Source organism: Sceloporus occidentalis, unplaced genomic scaffold, assembly GCF_023333645.1.
Source record: "Sceloporus occidentalis isolate IW3139 unplaced genomic scaffold, rSceOcc1.0.p SCAF_1, whole genome shotgun sequence".
NCBI lineage: Eukaryota > Metazoa > Chordata > Lepidosauria > Squamata > Phrynosomatidae > Sceloporus > Sceloporus occidentalis.
Window position 1 is genome coordinate 77,810,234 of NW_028316981.1, and position 19,161 is coordinate 77,829,394.

Consider the following 19,161-nt stretch of genomic DNA (forward strand, 5'->3'; position numbering starts at 1 on the left):
CGCTTCCTAACCCTAGCACGCTCTCGCGCAACCCTAGCACGCGTGGAGCACGTACTTTGTGCACGTTTGTAATGCGCCTAAGAGAGTAAGCATTATTCAGCTGTTTGACAGTATGGTTATTTGGAAAGTACTATTTTTAAGCAGGGTTTAGATATCTTAAGAGGTCTTTTTTAACTTTTAACTATAGCCAAAAATTAATTCATAAGAGTGTAATAAAGTGTGTGAGAGACCAGCTGCTCAAAACAAATGCAGAACTTTTCAATGTAAACATGACTTTGAGAGCGAAGAACTAATAGTTGATTTTGTATCCAGTGTCAACAGAAGTAATGCATTCTCACTTCTACTGTGATTGTCCATTGTGGCAAAACCTTGCTCTAGTCTAGAGAGTTTCCATTACACTGTAGGAGTGCTAAAATTAGTGATATGAACTTAAAGGAAGAACTTGTTCAATAAGGGGCTATGCAGACTAGCCCTTTTACAGCCAAATTGGAGCGGCAGCAACTGTATGCTGCGGCCCCAATCTTGCCTTTGCAGGGCTCAAAAAGGAGCCACAAAAAGCGGCTTCTTTTTGCGCCTTGCAAAGGGCGCAATAGCCACAGTGCCGTGGCTTTACAGCACTTCTTCAGCGCTGTGTCATGCAGACAGAACCCCAGAGAAGAACAGTGACTCTGCGCACCGTGTGGTGCGGTTCACAGTGTCCCGCCTTGGGGGGGCAGCCTTTCCCACCAGTGTGCACAGCCCCTAACTTTCCAATAACAGTACCAGATTATTATAAATGCATCTTCATATACTTGATCTTTGTTTTTAGAAGTTCCTTACATCTGTACAGAATTCAGCATCACCACCATCCCAAACACTCATTGAGGAGGCCTTTATTAGGCCAGCCAGAAGGCTGCTGAAAATAAATAAATAAAAACCAAAAATGCTAGCCTTTGAAGCTCACAGGCTTCCTCATTAGGTGACAGTGATGCAGAATTCATGCAAGAACATTGTTGTAGTCACAAGCCGCAGGCCTGCATGTTGTTTGTTTCAGTGTTACACAGAGCATGTGAGACAGACAAAAAAGTTAGATCCTGCCTTCCCAACCAAGAAAGAGAAGTTAAAAAGTAACAGAAGGCCATAAAATTTCAATTCTCCATTGCTCCTATAAAGTCTCTTCCTTTGACATTAGGTCTGTCCCTGCCTGTTTATAGGCAAAAACCCCTGTTTTGGCAGAGTCCAACAATCTTTACAGGAGGATTCCATATTGTCATGTCTGGAAACGTATTTAGTTTGTGTGACAGGCAGTTTGTGTGATAGGCAAGTGTACCAATGAAGCCATCTGAGATTACTTTACTTTGTTCTTGAGAATCAAATCCCTCTATGTGTGTGATGCAGCAACCAAAAAAGCCAATGCAGTGTTATGCTGCACCAACAGGAGCATAGTGTCCAGATCAAGAGAAGAAGTAGTATCATACTATGCTGCTTTGGCCAGACCTTGCTTGAAATACTATGTTTACTTCTCAGTATCACAGTTCAAGTAAGATATTGACAAGGTGGAACATGGCCAGAGAAGTGCAACCAAGATGATCAAAGATCTTGAGAGTGACGATAATAATAATAATAATAATAATAATAATAATAATAATAATACTGTGGGATGCGTGAGAGAGATGAGTATGGGTTTTGCCAGCCAGTAATTGTACTGAGGAGGAGGAGGAGGCTGGAAGCTTTCATTTTTGTTTTCAACAGTTACTTAGTCTGTCTGAACCAGGGCAGATCGTGATTGGTGTTAATTGATGGCTTAGGAAACCAAACAACCCCAGAGCTGTTTTTGTGGCTGCCAGGAGTCAAAGCCTTCCTCATCCCCCAAAAATGGGGGTTGGCCCCAAAATGTCTCAGGGCATCCTCTGGGGCTCTGGGTGGCATTTTTCTATTCCCCGGGGCATCTTAGGGCCACAAGTGGCCTTTTTAAAAATAGGAAATGACCCAGGTAGCTTCAAAATCTGGCAAAAATAAAGGGTGTTTGAGTAAGTTTGGGATTTTTTAATGACTTTTTTTAATGGGGGAGATTGAAGTGGTGAGGATGAGGCCCTCCAAGGTCTTCTAAAGGCTTAAGGAATCCCCCTAGTATCCAATAATTGCCTACTCAGTCATAAAGCATGGATAACATTACCCTACATTTTGTTTTGGACATAAATGTTTGTGGTTAGTTGAAAATTGAATTGAATTTTTATGTGTTACTTTTCACTGCCATGCTGTAAGTGGAGAAGGAAAAGTGAGGGTTAAACTACAAGAGTGGAAGGTGCACATGCATCCAATAAGACACAAATCAGCTTTCATAGTGATGGTTGGGTTGATGTCTCAGTTGAACCTAGCTCTACAGTCGCAACAGTTTTCAGGTGGTATACAGAAGAAATCAGTTATGTTTCTCCCCACCAAACCCTCTTCAACATATATATTTATTTCAAAGTGCAAGATGGCAGAGCTAATTGCCTCAGTGAGTAAAAATATAAGATCTATGCTGGATCAAACCAAAGCTTACTTAGTTAAACATTCTGTTTCCATAGTTGTCTAGTCAGATGACTCTAGGAAGGCAGCCTGCAGGAAATTACAATTGGTCCAGTCAATTTGTGTTTCCCAGCAACTAGTGTTTACAGATATGCTATGCTATGCTGGAAGTATGCAAGTTTGACATATAGATTTGGTAGATATTGATGACATGTCTTTTCATGAATTTGTTTAATTTTCCTTTAAAATTAAGTTGGCAGCCTTTGCTGCAAGGTGTCATAATGATTTCCACAGATTAACTGTGTACTGTGTGAGGAGGTACTTCCTTTTATCTGTTCTGAATCTCTCTCCATTCATTTTTATAAACTGAGCTGCAGTGTGTGTGTGTGTGTGTGTATCTCAATCATTTGTTTCTAAGTTGGAGTGACAGATTTACCTGAGAGGAAATCTGAAATGAAAGGGATTTGTGTAATACTATCCCATGGTAGCTCATTCAAATAGTATATGAGTTCATATATCTATTGAAATGTACATAGCTTTTTATTTTTCTGCTGGCATGGGCTTCAGGATGTGTGTTGTTTAGATTGGAGGAATGACACCTAATGAAAGGACGAATTTCCTCTCTTCCAGTGACTCTACTGTGTTTAAAATCAGATCAACCTCCTTTTAAAGAGGGAGGAAATTTGGAGAGCCAGAATTTCATCTCTTTGGGGCTGTAATTTCTTTTATTTGTTTTGTTCTTTTTGTTTTTTCCCCTTTTGGAGTGTGATGTTTTGTTAATACTTTGTTACAAATTGTGGAAATAATTTTTCCTGGTGTTGTGCAGCTGTTGGAAACACAACTAAAATCAGCAATATTATTTTCCCTGTTGAATTCATCTCTTAGATTAGTTTAGGTGCCTTAGTCTATTTATTAGAGGCTTGGTTAATGTGAAACTGGCAGATGCATTCGGGCACTTCTTGAATGCAAGGAGAATTTGCACTGTGACCTCAGATGATTGCAAGAACATAGTTATGGTGGTGCTGTCTAAAATCCAGCAGTTCTAAGGAAAGATACGTCACCTGCTGAAAATTCAATGGACAGATTTTAATAAAGGTGATCTGCAAACCAGTCTGACAAAACTACATCAACATGGGTTGCTTGTGCTGAATTCTCCCCATCTAAACTAAAAGGGACTTTCAGCACACAGCCCAGACACTCACTATCTTTTCCCCTTAGGTCCCATGATGTCCAGCCCCACTAGGCTTCTGCTCCGCTGTAAAGCCCCAGCATGTAACATGATGGTGATGTCACATCACCCAGGATCCTGCTGGAGCATGGAGCCAGCCTACAAGGGGTCAGGTAAGTTTTTCTGACAAATTTCATTGCACCAATATGCAATGGTTTATTTCCTTTTCTCTCCCTCTATCCCTGCTCTTGGGACATGGGGCCAGTGAGGTTAATATGTTAATACTGGCATATTATCTTTGCTTGCCTGTCTTCTCTTAGCCTGGGTAATGTTGGCAATTGGCATATATATTTAAAATTGATGAAATTTTGCCAAAATGGTTTGCAGATCACTTTTAACTTAGAGAAATGTGTGAAATGATAGCACTGAATAACATGTATTCTTATGTCAGTCAATAGATCTCTAATCCAGTATTGTTTGAAACTGGTATAGGATTGAATAGTTGTGGGAGCTTGAGCCTACTGCTGTTTGTTACATAGTTGATTATGTCATGAGAGAAGTACAGCTGTTCATGAGAGTAGAATATGGCCCTATACAGACAGGCCAAAATAAATCTGCTTTGGGTCACTTTGGAGGTATGCTATTTAAATGATGCATGCATACTAAGAGTCTGGAAGCCATGCCAAAGGACTAGAGTGCAACTTTGGTGCAGCTTCCAGACTCTTAGTATGCAGCTTTATTTTGGCCTGTCTGTATGGGGCCTATGATTTTAGGAATGTTGCCTCTTTACCATGTTTTTAAAATAGAAGATAGGTTTAATTGTGTTAACCTTTGTACAAAGAAGGTTTTTTAGTTGCCTCTTCTGGAATCTTAGTTTGTCTCATTTGAAACTGTGTCTGAGAAAATACGGTGGGCCCTTGGTATCCACTAGGGTTTGGCTCCAGGAACCCCATGGATACCAAAATCCATGGATGCTAAACACCCATTAAATGCAATGGCATAGTAAAATAGTGTCCCTTATATAAAATGGTGAAATCAAGATTTGCTTTTTGGAATTTATACCATTTTAAAAATATTTTCAAATCGTGGATGTTTGAATCCGTGGATTAAAAAAAATTGTGGATTTAGAGGGCTGACTGTATTCAATTTCTTCCCTTTCTTCCCCCAATTTTCCACTTGCTTCAGTCATACAGATGTTTCCTTATTTCTGGGTGTTCTTTCTTCTCCCTGATCTGCTTCCATGTACACACACGTGAGCACACCACATACAATTGCTATTGTACCCTTTAAGTAATGAACTTCAATAGGTTGATGAGATATTTCTGGCAATTTATTGTGAATTATTGTTTTAGTTCTAAATATTTTACACAATACTCTGTAAGTTCTAGTCTACAGAAAACTTTGTTCATGGTGAAGGATAATATTTATATAAGCATGAATGAGTAATGTCTTGAAGATATTCTCATAGTCTGTCACAGATGTAGATAGATAGATAGATCTTTTATTTATACTCTGCTTTTCTGCAAAAACAATCAAAACAATCTCCTTTATGGCTCTAGTTTTTGTTAAGAGTTTTGTCTATTACTGAACAGGTGTTTGTGCACCTATTCCATGTCAGGATATAGCAGAGCAAACTGACGAATCCTGAAAGCATGTTCTCAGCCCTCAGCAGCAAAGGTAGCAGTGCATGGTTGTCTTCCAGAATGATGGATTGCAGGTCACCAGGAGCTGTCCATCTCTCACCAGGCTTCTGATGATTAGCGACAAACAAGCGGAGCTCTCAAAAGTGCTTATCTTTATTTACAAGTGCAAACCAATTATCCAACGCGACTTTTACTCTCCAATACAGAACTAACAACCAACTCCTCTCACAAACCTAACAACCCACTCCCGGAAGCTTCTGAGTTTATATAGACTCAATGCCATGAGGTCCTTCTTCCGTTCATGGCTGTTACTTGTTTCCTGTGCCACCCAGAAAACTGTCCCCTTGTCTAAATAGACACATGTTTATCTTACAGGCTTCCTGCACGCTGGCAGTAGAATGACCTTGTACACTCTGTGTTGCCATGCCACACAGCTGCAACTGATGCTGGCTGCTAATTGCTCATGGCCACCACACATCTAAACATTTCTTATCAGCTATTAAACCTTGACATTCCATGCATAAGTTACTGTTTTAACATCTGTAGCCCATGTTCTTGCTCTTTAAAAGATACACTTTTGCTGTAGTGTTTTGAAAGCCTTTTTCTTACTATGGTATTCAGTTGGGACTTACGGGTTGTTAATTACAAAAGGAATAAAAGGAATTGATACATTTACAATTTTCCTGGAAGCATATTACAATACATTGATTAGTTGGTTGATAAAATACTTTACTAAGAACAAAGGATTGGTTGTGTGAACACAAGTTAAGTCGTTTTAGATTGTAAGCTTCCAGGGACCCCCTCTAGCGAGACTTTTAAATTTTCTTTGAATTAGTTTTATGGTGCTGGCTTAGGGTAGCAAAGGGAAAATGGAATAGTGCACTCAGGCAAGAAGTTGGAATCAACTAAAGGTGTATGAGCTGTGATATGAAATTGTTTGAGAATGTGAAAACTGCTAACTCTGAAGAACTGAAATTAGTCCATTATTTTTCTCTTTGCAGATATGAAATTTGTAAGCCCACTGAAGATGGTGCTGAATGTGTTACACTTTCAGTTTACTTCAGAGAAAAGAAAGCAAGACAATCCAGTTCTACTCCAGGGACTGTCCTGTATGGCCAGCCACTACTCATAGCTGTGCCCAAACATAAGCTTACCCTAGATTACTTGTACAGTGTTATATTGGAGAGGATTAGGTGAGTATAGGTTCCATCTATGCCATAGCAGTGAATTCATTTTAAATGTAATATTCATTTTTCTAGTTAATATGTAGCAGCATTGTCTCTGGAGAGTTACTGTAGTGAATAATCTATCTTAATAATAATAACAACAACAACAACAACAATAATAATAATAATAACGATAGATAATAATTAGTCTACTGCCTAGTAAATGCTTGACATCCACTATAAATTAATCTGTATATAGGATCTACAGATTTATCATGAACATGTTCATAAAAATTGCATAGGCCTTGAAAACTGTAGGGTTTTCTGATAAATATGTTAAAAGAAAAATCTAAGAATATCATGTTGCTAACAGCAGCCAGTCAGATGAACTCAGAAGCAGCACATCAAAATGATGGTCTTTACTTCTGTTGTGTACACAGATTACATGTTAGATAGATTTAGCTTTCATGATTGGTTGTCACTAATAGATCTGTCCTCCATAAATTTGTCTTAGCCCTTAAAAAAACCTATCCAAATTAACTATCCAAGTTAAACCACACTATAAAGGTGTGTTGGTGTCATGGAACTGTCTTGGTTTACTTTGCTGCTTTTGCTTGTCTGGGGCTGCCATAGTGTTTACCAAAACATTAATTACACTATGACACTGTGTGACAATAGTAATGCCATTATTAGTAAACCAGATCATAGAGAAGACTGCAGTCAAGATTCCAAATATTTTGTCTCCGTTTATTTGCCTGTGGTTTTTACATAATTTTCTGATTTTCTTGAAGATCTGGCATTTAAGTTTCTGCTACATATGTGTATGTTAGTTATTGTGAATGAGGCAATATTTCTCTAACATTAACTGACATACCAGTAGGTCCACTGTTTTTACCATTTAGGATGGATAATGCATGAACATTAAATTACCACGTGTGTTAGTGTTGAACGACAAACATTTTTTTTTCAGCCGCTATGTAAAATTTCCTTCAAATGAAGACTATCCTGATGTCTGTCCAGATAATGAGACTTGCAATGGCTCCAGCAGTGTGCCTGAAGGTATAGTCTCCTAAAATTATTATTTAGAGTAAAATTTGAGTTTAATATGGGTTGGGTGTGGGTTGATAGATGACCAGGTAAATTTTGGCTGACTGCTGAGGTGTGGTGCCACATCAAATTTTGTTCAAGCCTTGTCAATCTTGATAGTGTAAAAAATCTAACTTACTGTGGTCAACAGGGACATTTTGAAAGAGAAAGGGTTGTCTCAAATATTCTGTTATTTGGAATATTCTTCAAATAATGCAGTGGTTCCCAAACTTTTTCACCCTGCACTCCCCTCCCCCCCACTTTACATCTACATGCACATGTTGGGCCCCGTCCCTGCTCCATGTTTGTTGTTTTTGGTGTTTGCCTTCAGATCGTTCCCAGCTTATGGCAATTCTAAGGCAAACCTTATCACGGTTTTCTCGCAAGATTCGTTCATAGGAGGTTTGTCATTGCCTTCCCCTGAGGCTGAGAGTATATGACCTATCCAGGGTCACCCAGTGAGTTTCCATGGCCTAGCAGGGAATTGATCCCTGGTCTCCAGAGTCATAGTCCAACATTGAATTCACTATGTCACACTGGCTCTCCTGCTTGATGTAGCATATGAGTAAAAATGGTTTGCTTTTTTAGCGTACTTTCTATAAATAATGCTGAAGTAATGGTAACCACAGCTATCCAAACGTAATGCTGAAGTATATTTTTAAAGAGTCAGTATGGTGTAAGTGGTCTGAGTGCTAGTCTAGGACTCTGGAAAACCAGGATTCATATACATGCTCACCTATGGAAACTTACTAGGTGACCTTCAGCAAGTCACAGCTTCTCAGCGTAAGGAAGGCAATGGCACCACCACCACCCTTCCACTGCCACCAAACAAGTCTTACCAAGAAAACCCAATGATATGGGTTGCCATAAAGTCTCAGGTGATCTGAAGCCATATAGCAAAAACAGTTTTTTGATGTTCCTGTTATGCCTCTTTAAAGATATTTGGCTTCTAATGTTGCCTCATTCCGGGCGCAATACAAAGTGTTGGTTATTACTTTTAAAGCCCTACATGGCTTGGGCCCGAGTTGCTTGAGGGAACGCCTCTTCCTACACAATCCGCCCTGCACCCTCAGGACAACAGGGAAGAACTTACTAGACTACCCAAAGATCAGATTATCAGCTACTTCTAAAAGAGCATACAGCTTTGGCCCCCAGGTTATGGAACAATCTGCCGGAGGAGATCTGTCTCATTAGGACCTTAGATGCCTTTAAGAAGGCATTAAAGACGGATCTCTTCTGGCAGGCATACCCACCTGACATTCTATAAAGAACTTTAGGAAACCCCACTTCCAGTCATAACAGCATAACTGCCCGCTGCCCTGTGATTGCTGTAATGAGATTTTATACTGTTTGATGTTTTATGATGTGTATTTTAGATATGATTGCCATTGTATGGAGATTTCTGGTTGTAATCCCGCTTCGATCCATTGGGAGAAGTGGGAAAATACAAATAAACTTATTATTATTATTAGATAACGTCTCTTCCACAATTCAGAGTAGTACCTCATTTTAGATAAATGCTTGGGACAGCAAGCAACCGTTGCTCCAAACATTTCTCCTGAAGTATGTATATCCACAGAAATAGTTGGGGGTGGCAAGTGACCATTGGTCCAACCATTTCTCCCAAAGCACATGCATCTGTCCTTCAAAAGCTCATGTGTGGAGACAAATGGTGAGGATAGCGACCTTTGCTCCAACCCCCTCCCAAACTGCCACCATGCACACACAAGCCCTAGGCTCCCCAACACACCCTGACACTCACTTTATTTCCTTCCTGTCTCACTCCCTGCCATGTGATCTGACGCTGAAGGGAACACTGAAGCACCTCCCCTCTCTGGAGGGTGAGATAATTAGCACCTGAAGTTGGCACTTCCTCCTTGAGAAACTGTCATGCCCCCTATGGGAGCGTGCCCCAGTGTTTGAGAACCTAGGCCATAATGTACTACATATATTGTGAGTTAAAACTCTTGATTTCCATCTTAGACACAGATGATTTTCCAGTTCCTCTCTGAAACATGCCTCTCCAAATTGCTCTTTTTAATTAGCAATTTTTAATTGCTCGCCATATTTTCAAGGCAGAGGATGTTACAAATACTGAAGGGAGCTAATTATGTGACATGAAAATGTGAGAAACAATATTTGACTTATATTCCAGGTGAAGTTGAAGAGATGGAGCATCAGAATGGAGAAGAAGAAAACAAGGAGAAAATATCAGAAACAGATGCCTGCCAGTCAGAAGACTGCACCCAGGTCGAGTCAGGAAAAGAAGGCCTGCATCACAGAAAGCGGCTCTTCACCTTCAGTCTTGTAAATTCCTATGGAACATCAGAAATAAACTCCCTTACCACAGAGGGAAAAATCCTCAAGTTGACTTGTAGGTATCCACTTCTAAACACCACCCCAGACACATCTCATCTGTGGTAGATTTTATGAGCTGCTATTCTTTTTTCCTTTTGTTTTTTGTTTTTCCAGCCCATGCTACAGTTGCTATTGACTGGGATTCTGAAACCCGGAAGTTGCTTTTTGATGAACATGAGGCACAGGTGATTAGCTTTTATGTCCTCCCTTTAAAGGACAATGCTGGGTGCTACTCTGGCTCGTCTCTTGTTACCAGGCAGTAAGGCAAGATGATATGTTTCTTTTGACCATGTACTTTTATAATGGTCCTGAGCAAGCAAATACTGGTATAGAATATTGAGGGTGGTTGCATTGAAGCTGTTGCTTTGTAGAACCTGCCTGCTTATCTGAACTGCCTTCATGCAAATAATAATGGCTGCATCTTGTTCCCTTAAACTATAGTAGTTAGATTAATCTACTGATTAATGTTCTTGTTATGAGCCAGAGAGCATGAATTGCTAGCTTCCCTTGGACTCTTCCAAATCAGTCCTTTTCTTGGCTGGAAAAGAAATAACACCTCCACCTTTGCAGACACGGTCTGCATTGTTCTTTAGGTTGCTTCTCACATGGTTGTTACCACTCATGTGCACAATAACATATGATGCTTGAATGTTGAGTTTGCTTGAGGAAAATAGTCATTTCTTTTATGTTATGGAGCACATGTATATAGATTTTAAGTAGCAGCCATGCATGAAGTTGTCCCTTTTAGTTATGTTGACATGTTCAGTGGTGTGCTTGACTTTTCTTATGCCTTTGGCTTGGGGTATTAATGCAAACTAGCTGAACATGGAGAGAGCATGAGAGTTTGAGGAGTAGAACACATGTTTTGCATTAAGAAAACCTCAGGTTTTACTCCCTGAAATTTCCAGTTAAAACAGTTTAGGGTCTTGGGGCCTAGGCAGACCTCTGCCCAAGACAGAGAACCACTGTCAATCCAAGTGAACAATACTAGACTAGATGGGCTAACACTCTAAGCTACTTTATAGCAAAGTAACACATTCACATGTGGACTAAATCTGTTTCATCTTTCCATTTCCTTGTTCATGTCTGCTCCCAAATCAAGAGCAAAATGTCACTGCTTTGCAGATATTTGTAGCGGTTTCCCTATTGTAGTTACAATGTTCATTTTGATAATACTGGAAAATCTTTGTCCTAATGTGTACCTAGACCTGAGTATACCTGTCCCTGAAGTATACTTAGCTGTGTTCCATTTCTGTATATGTATAGACTACATTACATAAACATTTGTTTCTGTTATCAAACATATATCTTGTTCTCTTTGGAATTAGGGCTTTTGAATTGTTGAAACTGTGAGCATGATCCATTGCACTCATGCCTCAGTGATAAGTTTCAACTAGAAATCAGTAAATAGTTTGATCCTGGGTAGTGGCAAAAAATTTGATAGGTTCAACCAGGAGAGCAAAACTTTTCCCTGCTCCCTGCTCCCATTTCTCACTTTCCAATTGGAATCTTAGCTTTATTTCCAATCTGCAGTTGGGGATAATACAGCATTCTCTATACACAGGAAAGCATTGAGAAGGGAAAAATGGATGCTGGGGAAGGGCAGATGATGGCAGAAGAGGAAGTAGTTTTGGTGGAGACCTGCTTGTTATATCATTTAGGCTTACTGCTTGGTCAGGGGCGGTTTGCTTCCCAGAACTATTACCAACTAGTGCTCCTTTCATTTTGGATATAATAAAAAATTCTGGACTGTCTGCAACAGGACTCCAATATTTCTATTCCACAGCACAGCTGTGAGGATGAAGCAAAGAACACACACACTGAGGGAGTGCGTCTTGTCATATAGTACTAAACCAGAGTGGCCTGCAGGCTGAATCTACATTGGAGTCCACACTAGTGCATTTAATGGTGGCAGCAGTCATTTAAAACTGCTAAATAAAGCATGTCCTTTCCTTTAGAGATTAATTTTCCTAGAATCCCATGGGAGATGTGCTTTTGGACTCCAAAACAAGATGTCACTTTCCCATGTACTTTGCTGAGAAAATGGCTGTTTGGTTAGGGTTTTCCACCACAGTTGAATTGGGAGATGTTGAAACTGACTTCAAGGCTCAAAGTTCTCCATGCCTGTGTCTTAGTTTTACTCCAGAATGTGCTTATACACATTTAGAACTCAATTTAAATATTTCACTTACTCTGATTCTCTTATTTACATATTATTAGGATACTTTATTTTTGTTTGCCTCTTCAGTAAACTTTTATGTATATTTTTAACATATTTGTGTTAAAAATAGTCTGAATTGTTCTCTCTAGCTAGTAAAACTGATTACTTTAATCATTATTTTAGACTTCCTTAACCTGTAGTATATATCGGCTTCAGTTTTGAGACTATCAGACTAGAGAGGAGGATGGCCGAGGATGAAATATTGCCCATTTGTAACAAGGAATCTAAAGTACTGTATCTTCCTAGTTTTTATAATACTGTATAATGCATTTTATATTGAAGGGGCAAAATCATATATACATTTTTTTGGTAGGCATTTGAAAAACACAACAGTATGTTTCAGCCACAGAAGAAGAAAACTACAGTAGCACTTAGAGACTGCATAGAGCTTTTCACAACCATGGAAACACTTGGTGAACATGATCCCTGGTAAGTTTATTGTGCATTCTGATATTAATCACATCTCTGGACTGTATTTTATAACTTTCAGGTCAGTTGTTGTTTCTAGGCAGTAAAATTCATGAAATTTTGACAAATTGGAACATGGCCAGAGGAGAGCAAGCAAAATGGTGAAAAATCTGGAAACCATGCCCTGTGAGGAGTGCCTTAGGCAGCTGGGTATGTTTAGTCTAGGGAAGAGAAGGTTAAGAAGTGACATGATAGCCATGTTTAAATATTGTGGATGGAGCAAGCTTATTTTCTGTTGCTCTGGAGAGTAGGACATAGCAATTCAAACTACAGGAAAAGAGAGTTTACTTAAATATTAGGAAAAACTTTCTGTTTGACAGTGGAATATGCTGCTTTGGAGTGTGGTGAAGTCTCTTTTGGGGTTTTTTAAACCGCGGCTGGATGATTGTCTGTCTGGGGTGGTTTGATTGTGTATCCCTGCATGGCAGGGGGTAGGACTGGATGGCCCTTGTGATCTCTTCCCTCTCTATGATTCTCTCTATGCCAGATGATTTTGTTGTCCTTTCTGAAAAGAAGTCTTCCCCATGTTCAGTTTTCTTGGTTTGCCAATAGCACTCAAGAAGAACCAAAAGAAAGAATGTTTACACCTGCATTTGTTGTTAATTGATTAATTTTTTGCTTGTGTTGTTTCAGGTACTGTCCTAACTGCAAGAAACATCAGCAAGCCACAAAGAAATTTGACCTCTGGTCACTGCCACGCATTTTGGTAGTACATTTAAAACGCTTCTCATACAACAGATACTGGAGAGACAAACTTGACACTGTGGTTGAATTCCCCATCAGGTAGGATTCTGAGCTATATTGATGATCAGAGAGAGAGAAAAAACCTGATGTGAGGTAACCATCCAGAGACTTAACTTGGACATGGACTCTTGCTCTTATACCAGATTTTACCCTTACAAATGTAAGGAGCCAAAAGTCTTATCTGTCAATCATTCAAGGTCCCTTCAGTCTTAGACTGGTGTATGGTGATAATTATACAAGTGAAAGCCCGGTTGGGGGGGGGGGGGGGAGAGAACCTAGAAAAATTCATGGGGGAAAAACCTCCCTCTCTGGGGAAGAAGTCACATGGTCTAAGACAGAAACAGGAATCACATGGCCCTCCAAATGTTGGACAGCCACTCCCAACATTTCTTAGCACTAGCTATGGCACGTTACACACCGCCATAAGGGACGTCCTTAGGACATCCCATTTTGAAAAAGGGGCGTCTCTTCCAGACGCCCCTTACCTTATTACGGACAGAGTCCTTAACAAATGGCGGCGGCCGTTCCACACAGCCACCGCCATTTTGACATAGCGTACGCTTTGCGTCCGCATGTCGCAGCCCAGAAGTGATGCCGCGAGTGCGCGTTTTGGCATTTGCGGCGTCTCTTCCAGGTTGCCGGAAGGAGCGCGATTTTCACGCTCCTTCTTTGCAGCGCAGAGGAGTTGCGTGGTTTGGCTGCTGCGACTCCTCCGCGCTGCAACCGACAGCGGCCCAAGACCGCCCCTTTTGGGTGGTCTGTAACGGGCCAAAGTTAGCTAGAGTTGATGGGACTCGAAGTCCAGCATTTGGTGGCCCACAGGATTCCCACCCCTTGTCATTGCTTAATACTAAACCATTAGTTTATATAGATTGTTCATCTACCTAGGACAGGTTTCACTAGTTCCTCTCTATAAAGTATTATTTTCTAGTTTTTCTTGTACTAAATCTCTTTTCTTTTACTATTTGATTATTCTTGTAATAATAATAATAATAATAATAATAATAATAATAATAATAAATATTTATTTATATCCCGCCTCTTCCGTTTTGAAGATCGAGGCGGGTAACAGCAAAGTTTATAAAATATACAATAAAAACAACAAGCCCCACAAGACCCCAGCCCAACCCTCCCTCCCAAGTATAATATTAAACAATAAAACATTGTTAAAAATACATAACACAGGTGCTTTCCAGACCGCCCAAAATGGCAGTCTATAAAGTGCCCTCATTTGCTGCACGGAGGAGCCTCAGCGGCCAAACCGCATGACTCCTCCACGCCGCAAAAAGAAGCCGCAAAAAGCAGCTTCTTTTTGCGGTGCGGTAATGATGCCGCAAGGCGCCAATGGCGTACTTGCGGCATCAGTACCACGCCGCGACATGCAGATGCTAAGCGGCCGTACTTTTGGCCCGTGTGGAACGAGCCAATATGACAAAGTTACTAGACAAACCACAAATAAGAAAAATAATAAAAGGAGGGGGATTCAGTTGGTTCTGGACATTATCAATTGGGGAAGGCCTGCCGGAAGAGAAAGGTTTTTGTCTGATGCGTTTTTAAAAAATTCCTTCCCCTTTTCTTTGATCTCTTTTTGTCTTCTATTGCAATTTTTCTCTTGCCCTGTCTAATGCTGTTGTGCGAGAAGCTTCTGTGCAGTTTCCAAAGACAGCTTACCAGTGGAGTCATTCATTTGGATTACTGGAACTGGTTGATAAAATTGTTAAAAAGAGGCTAGGGGGGTTTAAAAAAAACACCAAGTGTAACAAATGCCAGGGGGTGAGGGAGAGAAAGAACTTGGAGCAGATGGGGAGGCCAGAAGGCCAGAGGGAAGGAAGGACTGGATCCTCTGAAGTCATAGGGCACACCTGGGGATGGGAACTGGCTGTTAATTATTTTGAATGACATGACTGCAGCTAATCATGTTGAGTCGTACTGGGTTTCACAATCTGTTTGTCCACTTAGCAATAGCAATAGCACTTACACTTCTATACCACTTTATAGTGCTGAGCCCTCTCTAAGCAGTTTTCGACGTGTTAGCCAATTGTCCCCAACAAGCTCAGTACTCATTTTACCGACCTATGAAAGAATGGAAGGCTGAGTCAAGCTGCAGTATCAGATTTGGCTGCAGTACTGGACTTTAACCACTGTGCCACCCTCACACTCACTGCTTTCTCCACTGGCCATATGAAGATGGTACCAATAGTCTCAGTAGCACCAGCTGCTTCTTTGTCTTGCCGTACCTTTGCTGGACCTGCTCTGAAATTGCTGAGATTGCTTCTGCACTCATGGTTAACAAAACTCCCAATTTTAAAGCAGGAGGATTTTTCTGATAGTGGAAAATCACTCAACCCGTAGTACAGTGGGGTGTGCTGAGTAGTCACCATTATGTTAAAAGGTAAACCTTATATCCAGGTATGATGATAGCCAAGTGCTTAAGACTGTAACTGCATGAGATTGTGTCCAAATAATTCACTTTATTTTGTTCAAATTACTGTTTTTTATTCAAATTATTGGTTTTGTATTATATATTTTTTCCTATTTCTTAGATGGCAAATAATAATATACATGTGCTTAAGTAAAATGGGAGAAGCAGTTTGCACATCTCTCTTCAGGAAATATACTGTACCTATTTTATACAAAATAAAAGCATTTTCATTTTTAAAGTTCATAAATATGGTAAATAGTGCTATTTTACATGTTAAATTATGATTGAAGCATTTTAAATAATAATAATAATAATAATAATAATTTATTTATATGCCACCCAATCACTGGGAATCCGGGCGGCTTACGTTATATTTATATTGATATAAAAAGCTTCATTCATAGCTTTTAAAATATTCAATTAAAGCTGTAAAATACATTTTGGTTTGATATGGAATATATAACTGCATATATTTCAGTTTCCCCCGAAATGCTTCCCTTCAGATCAGTTGGAAAGTGAGAAGATAGGGAACATCAGAGGCAATTAATGAAAGGAAGAAAAGATGAAAGAGTGCACTATTTCAAAAGGCAGTCATTTTTTACTCTTTTGCTCAGCAGCAGTGTGCAGGAAAGCTGCCTGGTGGTAGCCAGCAGGAACAGCTGTCCTGTTTACTTTCCAATCTTCCCTTCTACAAAAAAGATGGAAGCTGTGGGAGACAGAAGCTTCCCCCTCTCATACAGAGAGAGGAGGACACTGAGTGGGCTGCTCCAACTGATGAATAAACAATTCCAAACATAAAAAAGGGTCCAGAGTAGTGTTCTCTACCTATGCCAGTAGGACTACAAACCTGCCTTCTCCAGAGCAAGGCTAGATCAGTCACTTAGTTTTGGAATACATTTTTACAGGAATGGCCCTTATGAATCAGTCTTTTCAAAGTTGTACCTGCTGCTTGTGCCTAATGCTGTGATTGTAATAACTTAAAATATTGCCATTGCAGTTGTAGAAGTCCAGGAAATGCTGATAATAACATATAAATATTTTCCAGTGATATTTTCATCAAGACAAAGAAAAGAATGTCTGGAAGCCCACAGAGAGTCCAGCATATTCTCAATTGCCACTGGTGGCGCAGTGGTTAAATGCCTGTACTGCAGCCACTCACTCAAAACCATAAGGTTGTGAGTTCAGTACCAGCCAAAGGACTCAAGCTTGACTCAGGCTTCCATCCTTCCGAGGTGGCTAAAATGAATACCCAGATTGTTGGGGCAATTAGTTTACAGTTGTAAACCACTTAGATACTGTTACTTCAGTATGAAGCGGTATATAAAGGAAGCTGTTTTGTTTTGTTTGTTTGTCTGTTTCAACACCAGTTTTCCACTGCTGAAAGTTATTATCTGAATGATGACAAAACTGGTGTTGAACCAAACAATTGAGAACTTGCTGGACTTTCTGTGGGCTTCCAGGCATCATTTTCTATGTCTTTAAGATTCAGTGCAGTGTTGTCACACATTGATGAATGGGCTGACTTTTCTTTTCTTGCAGGGATTTGAACATGTCTGAGTTTGTATGTGACCCAGCAGCAAGCCCTTATGTGTATGACCTGATTGCTGTTTCCAATCACTATGGAGGCATGGGTGTTGGCCACTGTAAGTAACTGATCTTTTGTCTACAGGGAAGGAGCCACCTAGGGATTGGTCTCCTCTCATTGCTGCCCCAGCAGTTTAAGGGGATCATGTGGTTTTTCCAGGCTTCTGCTTTTGGCTGATTGTGAGACCTGTCAGGAATGCCTTTCAGGAGTTCTTTAACAAGAAGACAGAATTATGGACTCCAGGCAGGGAAAGTTGTTCCTTCAGATAAGAGGCTTCAGAGGATATGTTTCAATTTGTCAACATTTTGTATACATTAGACTGTTAATTCTTTTTAAAAAGCAACAGTGATCTGGATTTTAGCTTTTAGGACCAATTATGGTGCTCTGCTTAATTAGTGAGGCTAGTGCTGTGGGAAGGTTTAATGACTTAGAAGTTGAGGCATAAATGATTGTATTCCTGAATACAGAAAGCTCTTTCATTTCCCTATGTATTGCCATCCCAACGTGCTCTGTCCACTGAGACTGGATTATGAAGCAACTCCTGCTTCCTCTCTGAGCATTCCTTTGCCAATTAAAGAACAAAGATAATGTTCCTTAAACACTGTATGTTTTGTCTGATGCATTTCATCTACCGTGGTAGAACTGAGGCATGCAGTACAGTGTTATCTGCAGGGGATCTGTTCCAGACTTCCTCCCCCCATGGATACCAAAATTTGTGGGACCTCAAGTCCTATTGCCCCCAGCGGTGGTGTGTGCATGTGGCCATGCCACCATTAGGGACAGCCCCTGTTCCCAAAAGTGGTGCGTGCATAGGGACAATGGGACTGAAGGTGAAGTCTCGTCCCTAACGGTGGTGCAGCCGCATGCATGCATGCACCACCACTGGGACAATGGGGGCTTTCCCTAATGGCAGCATGGCTGTGTGCATGTGACACCATCGGGGACAATGGGGGCTTGCCAGATGGAAAGTCCACAGATAGCGAGGCCCCATTGTACTAGTGCTAACAGAAGTCCCTCTCAAAGCACTGAAAAATTGTTAGTCAGAAGGCATTCTGACTGAGTTATAGGATGGGACAGTTTTTCAGAATCTACAAGTTGGATGCAATTGAACTGTTTCAGCATTAAGTGTATATTGGGAAGGATAAAGGACATGTTTTAAGGCATAGGACATGATTTTTTGTCATTTGAAATTATTAACAGCTTGCCCTGATTCATGCTTATTACAGATTTTTACACTTTGAAGATATTGTAAACAAAGTCTATCCACCTAAATATAATTAAGTGAATGATTACTAAGTGTAGTCAAGTGGATATTGTTCCTTTTATGTGGTTGTTAAATGTTGTTGGAGGCTACCAGTATATGCTATCTGATACCATACCTTCTAAGCTCATATTCTTTTGTTAATTCTTTCCTCCCCCCTCCACCTGTCCTGGAAGATACTGCATATGCGAAGAATAAAATCAATGGCAAATGGTATTACTTTGATGATAGCAGTGTATCACCAGCATCTGAAGAGCAAATAGTGGTATGTATTTGAAATAATAAGGGATATCTTAAGGTATTCTCTAACTTCTAGGGTTAAACTACACAGTGGTTAAGCTTACAAGGTGCAAGGAAAGAATGGTCTTGTTATTTCTTTTCTAAAGAAAATAGTATGCACTGGGAAGCACCAAGCGGGGGAGCTTTATTTTCTTGGCACTGTTTGTCTGCGTCATTTTGCATGTATCAATCTGTGCTGGCCCTATCTATTCCTGTAGCAGCCCTTATAAGATGAAGCTGGCATACTTCAAGCAGTGGAACTGAGCAGCT

The 19,161-nt window shown here is 40.2% G+C and overlaps 1 protein-coding gene across 1 annotated transcript in view; it reads left to right on the forward strand.

Annotated features, from left to right (window-relative positions):
• The window catches only part of LOC149321646 (ubiquitin carboxyl-terminal hydrolase 4-like), a 46,255-nt gene that overhangs the window by 24,426 nt on the left and 2,668 nt on the right, over window positions 1–19,161 (forward strand). Inside the window, exons 14-21 of the mRNA XM_089526154.1 lie at window positions 6,303–6,494; window positions 7,438–7,526; window positions 9,709–9,927; window positions 10,026–10,096; window positions 12,446–12,561; window positions 13,234–13,383; window positions 17,306–17,409; window positions 18,789–18,877. Coding sequence (XP_089382280.1) covers window positions 6,303–6,494; window positions 7,438–7,526; window positions 9,709–9,927; window positions 10,026–10,096; window positions 12,446–12,561; window positions 13,234–13,383; window positions 17,306–17,409; window positions 18,789–18,877 — 1,030 coding nt within the window. The remainder of the gene's footprint in view (window positions 1–6,302; window positions 6,495–7,437; window positions 7,527–9,708; window positions 9,928–10,025; window positions 10,097–12,445; window positions 12,562–13,233; window positions 13,384–17,305; window positions 17,410–18,788; window positions 18,878–19,161) is intronic.